The sequence below is a fragment of the Eleutherodactylus coqui genome, chromosome 2, assembly GCF_035609145.1.
Source record: "Eleutherodactylus coqui strain aEleCoq1 chromosome 2, aEleCoq1.hap1, whole genome shotgun sequence".
NCBI lineage: Eukaryota > Metazoa > Chordata > Amphibia > Anura > Eleutherodactylidae > Eleutherodactylus > Eleutherodactylus coqui.
Genome location: NC_089838.1, coordinates 267,123,979 through 267,131,248, shown reverse-complemented (window position 1 = coordinate 267,131,248; position 7,270 = coordinate 267,123,979). Strand labels below are relative to the sequence as shown.

Below are 7,270 nucleotides of genomic sequence, written 5' to 3'. Positions count from 1 at the left end.
TATCCCAAGAATGGGGGTCCTGTGTCTCCCTCTCCTCCTCAGTGTGAGATCACTGCATGCAGTACCATTAGCAGGAGACTATATGGAGCAGCAGTGGTGCAACATGGTGCCACTACATTCATCTCCAGTGGGACTGCCGGCGGTATCCAAGTGCTCGTACATCAGCCTGACTGACATGAATGGAACGGTGCCGCACATTTGTGAGCGCTGACGATCGCCACATCACTGCGGGTGCAGCAAGCCTACAGTGACTAGAAGGAAGGAACATGGGACCCCCATTCTCAGGACCAGTGAGAGTCTCAGCGGTGAGACCCCGACCGATCAGCCATTTATCACCTAACCTATGGATTGTTCATAAGTCAATTTCAGGTATAAGCTTATTTAATCATACACAGAAAGCAAACTCTGCCCCCTCCAGAGGTCGTGTCTTCATGACAGACCTTTATCAATGGAGGTGACCCGGCAGGTTCCCCGGAGATGATTCCCCTGCCGGCTGAGTAGTATTACATGCCGACCATCCAGATGAACGGCCGATGATGTCATTTTCACAGCAGACATCCACGGCTGACATCGGCTTCTGTCACAGACTTGCTGCAGATGTGGTTAGCCTACTTAATGCGGCTGATCCTTGGCGTCTCCATGCGGAGTCCATGGACAGAAGTGGCATGCCAGCTCTCTGCAGCAGAATTTTTCCACCACAAGATTGCCAACACTGCGCCAACTCCGAGCGGTGTGACCATTGCAGCGCTGCCTCTAGGCTACTGCCCACATGGCCTTTGAGTCAGGGGGCTCCTCACATTTTGGGTTCTGTTTACCTGCTCTGTCAAGAAGCAGGAAAATGGCACCCAAACGGAACGGTCATATGACGGAACTGAGCGGCACCGAGTGGACGCCACCGACTATAATGTGGGCTGTTAGGTCTCAGGACGGACGTCCGGCATTGTACAGGGCAAACAGCGCAGCGTGCTGCACCACTCTGGCCTGCAGATATGCGTAGACTATAAGGTTATTACACGGGCTGTATCTCCTCCACTGCTGGCTGAAGGACAGAAGGGAGTTTCAGATGTCACAAGATTTGGATCGGTACTTTGGGAATATACAGTGGAAGCAATTATTATATACGGTCGGCCATGAAAAAGCAGGCCGGCACCACACTCATATGAAAGAAATCTGCCTGTTGCCCATAGCAACCAATCACAGGACAGCTTTCATGTCTTCTACTGCTGAGGTAAAATGAAAGCTGTGATGTGATTGGCTGCTATTTCTTCTACTGCTGAGGTAAAATGAAAGCTGCGCTGTGATTGGCTGCTATTTGTTAAACTGCTGAGTTAAAATGAAAACTGTGCTGTGATTGGTTGCTATTTCGTATACTGCTGAGGTAACATGAAAGCTGCGCTATGATTGGTTGCTAGGGGTACCAAAGACAATGATAGCACAGCTTTCATGTCTTACACTGCTGAGGTAAAATGAAAGCTGCGCTGTGATTGGTTGCTAGGGGCAACAAATATTTTCTTTTAGCCAGCTTCCATAGAGTGTGGTGCGGGGTAATGCCCCGCGGACCCGGTAGTATCTGTAAGGCGGCAGCTGCTTGAGGCTATGTGGCACATATGCGCAGCAGTGCCCTCCCTGCCTGCAGTGTACCCTCACCTGGGCACCGAGCAGTCTCCCATGTGGCACTCTCTGCTGCTGTGTGATGCCCCCTGGTAGCTGCTCACCTGTCTCCCGCCCCCTTCCTCCCCGTATCTCCGGGCTCCCCGTTCTCCGCATCCCCCCGCCTCCCGGGACTTGGGCTGGGCTCTGTCCGCGGTGCTGAATCGGGCAGCGTCACGTGACTCCGGAAACTCGGGACCCGCCGGAGATCACCGGGACGGTGCGGGGTGGGGGGAGGAGCCAACGTGTCAGGCACTGGGGGGACGGACCGGGAGGAGGAGGAGTGCGGCTATCGTACAACGGGGAGTACCGGAGAGCAGGGGCAGCGTGCGGGGGGCACCCGGTGCGGGGGGGTGACGTGGGCGGGGGCCACAAGATGCAGCGGCTCCGGTTGAACGAGGCTCACGCCGTGTACCTGGGGCAGCTGGCGAGGAAGGACGGGACGCGCAGGGGGACCCTCAGCAAGCGCAGCTCGGACAACAGCCGCTGGCAGAGCCGGAGCTTCTCGCTGCTGCACAACCTGCTCTTCTGCTTCGAGAGCGAATCCAGCGGCCGCCCGTGTGCCCTCTACCTGCTGGAGGGCTGCAGCTGCGAGCGGGGGGCCAAGGGGGGCCCGGACAGACAGGTACAGCACCCGGGGGGGGGGCATGTGGAGTGATGGCAGGGGCATGGGGTCCCACATACAGGTGTATACCGGGCAGTGGGAAGGGGATAGGACTGCATGCAGCATTGGCATAGTAGGGGGATTGTGGGCAGGTGTATGCAGGTGGGCATGGGGAGAGGTTAATGGATAACTGGGTACTATGGCAGGTGCATGGTGTCCCAGATACAGGTGTATACCAGGTAGTGGGAGGGGGACAGGACTGCATGCAGAATTAGCAGCTCAGGGGGATAGGTGCAATTGTGGGCAGGTGTATGCAGGTGGGCATGGGAGGGGTATAAAAAAGGAGCAGTGATGGCAGAGGCAGGTGCATGGTGTCCCACAAGCAGGTGTATACCGGGCAGTGGGAGGGGGACAGGACTGCATGCAGAATTGGCAGGACAGAGGGACAGGTGCATTTTTGGGCAAGTGGCATGGTGAGGGGTAGTAATCAAAGAGCAATGATGGCAGAGGAAGGTATATACCAGGTAGTGTGAGAGTGACAGGAATGCATGCAGAATTTGCAGGACAGGTGAATTCGGGGCAGGTGTATGCAGGTGGGCATGGGGCGGGGTTAATATGTGTACTATAGCAGAGCCACAATGTCCCAAAGACAGGTATATACCAGGTAGTAGGAGGGTGACAGAACTGCATGCAGAATTGGCAGGAGAAGGGGACAGGGAGGTTTTGGATAGGTACACAAGGGGCATGCACAGTCTGCCATGGTAGAGGCAGGTGACCCACATACAAGGTGGTGAGGAGTAAATGGACTTCCAGAACTGGGGTAGGACCCAGGTAGATGGTGTTCACCTGGGAGAGGCTTATGGATGGGGGATTTAGGGCTTATTCACACAGATAATTGTAACATGCAAGTTCTGTTCCAGTTTGAAACTGACCCAACTCAGACCCGGTAAAGTTAGAAATGTGGGTATTCAACTATGCAGATTTTTTTCTCATGGACCAACGGCCCGTGTAAAAAAAAAAATGATAGCGTGTCCTATTCTGGGGTGGTTCTTGTACCAGAAATGCCCGTTCCAGTCAGTGGGTGCATAGAATAAACGGAATGCATTGCCGTGACATGCGAGTGCGTTCCGTTTTTTCACATAGAGGGAGTTTTAAATGACAGTAATTGGATGAAACCTGCGCATTAAAAATGAAAAAACTGACCAAAAACTGATGCAAAATGCACATTGGCCTGTACAGTCCTAAAGAAGAGAAGCAGAATGTAAGTTCAAGGGGCCGATAGGTGGATATATGCAAGCTGGTAGTGGGACTAGAGAGATGCAGGATGTACTAGATGCCGTTGGTGGAAGAGGCACATGTAAGGTATTAGCGTTTAGAAATGGACCTGTATGTAGGTAATGGAGAAGCATCAGTGTTGTCAGAGATGGGCACAGAAATGTGGGAAGGGGGGGGAAACAAACTTTTGCAGCCAGTTGCGGATGTATACAAGTGTGTGGGGTGGGCTGGGGTGCAGAATAGGACCAGGATACCTGTGAATAGTGTACCTTCGGTTGGACTCACAATAGTGGCACCCTTAAATGATACAGGTAGGGTTGTGGTGAAATGATTGCTTTACAGGAGTTGTGGGGTAGAATAGGGAGATGGGTGGATGTCGATAGATAGGTGCGCACCCTGAAGTGCAAATGGGGTGGAGGAATAAATTGGGTTATACTACCATTATGTATGAGGCCTGCAGCTCAGATGGTATATGCGGTTGCATGTGTAGACCGGTCATGTTAAATGCACCATTCAGTGGAACAAGCTGGTCCTGATGGGTGCAGAACTGGTGAGAAGGGCAGTGAGACCAGTGGATTTCGGTCTATGATTTTAGTGTTTGACAAGTGTATATCTCAGAGGGGTGCAAGGACTTTTAAGAGACAGGTATACAGGTGGAAGAGGTAGGTCTCTGGTGTGCCACAGATGTACTGACGAGGGACTGGACATTACTAGTTTACAGAAATTATATGCTACTATGTAAATATTAGTAGCAAAGGAAATAACCTTTTGATAAGACATGAACGAGTATCATATGTACTCTAGATGGTAGGTCGCCAGTATAGCCAATTACTGCAGAAAGGACTAAGCATATAGTTGGCCAGTACAAAATGACTCCCATAGTTCAATGCAGCATGAAGGTAATAGCGGAGAATCGTAGATAGTATATACATACAGTTAAAGGAAGACCTGCAAATGAGAAGGTCTCCCGGATAGCATTATACAACCGATGGTTGAGATATGTAGTAGAGATTATAAGATATGCAGATAGTAATAGAAGATGAGCGATACCAGCAAGAAAATGCAGACATATTTGCATAAGGTCTTGGTGACAGCTATATGTAACAAAATAGTAACAATTCACCCCAAATGTATTTTTACCAGAGTCTCCAAGTTTACCAAAGAGCCTTCTACTTGATGATAGGATCCAGAGGTGGACCCCGGCTGAACCTCGGGTAGTCCCTCCAACCGTGACCCTCATCTGGTCCAATGATGTCACTAGTCCCAGCTTGGGGCTCCAATGCAATGTGAATCTGGTCTTGGACTCAACTAATTTCTGACATTGACTGAAGGTTGACGATGCACAACTTTAGCTCTATACTGTATTTAAAAGTGGTGGGACAGTAACTGAACTGGTATCTGATAGATACATAAATAGATAGATATTCTTCTTTATTAGGAGCAGGGGCGTAACTAAAGGCTCTGGGGCCCTGATGCAAAACATGAGCTGGGGCCCCCTCTCTATCTGTACCCGTACCCATACCTAAACCATGCTGCACAGAGACATAACTTGAAGCTTCTGGGCCCCAATGCAAAACCTGTAATAGGGCCCCCAACTATAATGCTTTATTCATAGTACTGGGCTCCTTATATGGAGAAGAGAGGCCTTATGGGCCCCCTAAGGCTCCTGGGCCCGGGTGCAACCGCATCCCCTGCATCCTCTATAGTTACGCCTCTGAATAGGAGTATGTCCGATAAAAGAAGGGTATTCTGGCCCGTGGACCCGCCAGGTAAGTTGTGCATGAAGTCCTGGTAAACATGGACATGGTAGGATCATTCTGACGAAGACAAGAATAGTGTGGGCAGCTCATTACTTAATCTTTGAGTGTGAGCAGATGTGACTGAAATATGGTAATGGCTCCAGCGTAGAAGGAGGTTGTGGGATATTTATATATTCAGTAGGAATACATCTGAAAATAGGTTGATTATATAGCAGTGTCTTATTACAGACTTACGGGCTGGTCTGGTTCTAAAGCTCGTGTAAGTCATTTACGGAGACCGGTATCCCGCATGCAGGTAATATACATATAGGGCAAAGTCAGAGACTGAGACGTAATTCGTTACCTTCTTCCTATGGTAATCTGGAGTATAAGGACTACTGACAGCTGTCTATGGCAGCAGTTATTTCGTTCTTGCTTACATAGCGCCAACATATCTAGCAGCACTGTACAGAGATTGTTATCTTTCATATCAGTCCCTGCCCTCAATGGAGCTTACAATATAATTTCCATATATCACACACGCATTATGGCCAATTTCAGAGGAAGCTAATTAACCCTTCAGTACCTTTTTGGAGTGTAGGAGGAAACTCACAAGAACATGGGGGAAACATACAAATCCCTTGCAGATGCTGTAAGGCAATAGGGCTAATCACTGAGCCACCATGCTGCCCATAGTTACATTTATAAGTCTGGCTTTACATCTGCGTTCGATTATCCAGCTGGAGGGTTCGGCACAGATGCGGCTAAAAATACCAAAAGCCGGGCAGCTGAGCGGAAAGCAGGCAGACCCCATCATGGTCAGTGTGGTCCGCCTGGCGCTGTTCAGTTCTGTCCAGAGACGGAACCGTTCGGCTCTGGGGATTCCCTCTTCCCTCTTCCCGCACTGAAATCCCCGGTCCAGATGTGAAACCACCCTAATTCCACCAAATTGTTGAAAAAAACGCATATAAAGATTAGGTAGACCCAGTCGGGTCATTAATAGAGATGAGCGAACATGCTCGTCCGAGCTTGAGAGAAAGAGAGAGATGGCAATTCCATACTCAACCCCGCCATGAAACAGAGCGGAGAATGGAAAGAAAAAAAAGACACTGCGCATAACCGTGAAGTAGAGTTTAAGCCATATAATAAAGACATATCCATAGGGTTTTTTTTGGTTTAATGCCAGTGCCTATAAACACTACTCTTTGCAACCACAACCCCTGTAATATGAACTTTAGGTTTACATTAAAGTACCTCTCCAGTTTCAGAATACAATTTTGTCCTGGGACCGAAGGGGGTAATTATACTACCTGTTGATACCCCTCTAATCCACTGGTTTGGGGTCCTATTTTCAGCCATACAAGATGTCCGACGCAATCTTCAGACCATCCAATCCCCACAGTGAATTGGTAGACTACCTATGCACTATAATCTGCTTTCTGATTGGCCAGCACTGCTCTTGTGATCAGTGCTAACCAATCAGACAGCAGTGCACAAAAAATTACAGTGGCCATCTTGGACAGCTCAGAACAGGGTCCTTGACCAGCAGATCGAAAAATATCAGCAAAAAAGAACAACAGCAGCAAATACACTGGTCCCAGGACAAAAATGTGTTCCAAAACCAGATATAAATAATTTTATAAGATCTGCACCACAGATGCAATCACAATTCGGCACATCCCTATGCCTTATAATGGAGTGGGATAAGGCCCATTTAGACACAACGATTATCGCTCAAAAGATGTCTTTTGAGCGATAATCATTGTATCCATTTACAGAGCAAGGTGATTGCTCAAATGTTGAGCGATCACCTTGCGCTCTGAGTGGTGGATGCAGAAGACAAGCGAGTGTCCCCACTTGTCTTCTGCATCCAGCTGTTCTCTGCTCGGAGTGCCCGGCTGTTATACAGTCGATCGCTCCAAGCGGGGTATGGAGAACAGATCTGGACCGCTGTTTTCTTCATACCCAGCCTGTGTTCAGGGAGCGGGATACAGCTGAAACA

General features: G+C 49.3%; 1 protein-coding gene across 1 annotated transcript in view; it reads left to right on the top strand.

Moving 5' to 3' along the window:
• Window positions 1-2,026: 2,026 nt before the first annotated feature.
• The window catches only part of RASGRF1 (Ras protein specific guanine nucleotide releasing factor 1), a 66,113-nt gene continuing 60,869 nt past the window's right edge, over window positions 2,027-7,270 (top strand). The window contains exon 1 of the mRNA XM_066592988.1: window positions 2,027-2,275. Coding sequence (XP_066449085.1) covers window positions 2,027-2,275 — 249 coding nt within the window. The remainder of the gene's footprint in view (window positions 2,276-7,270) is intronic.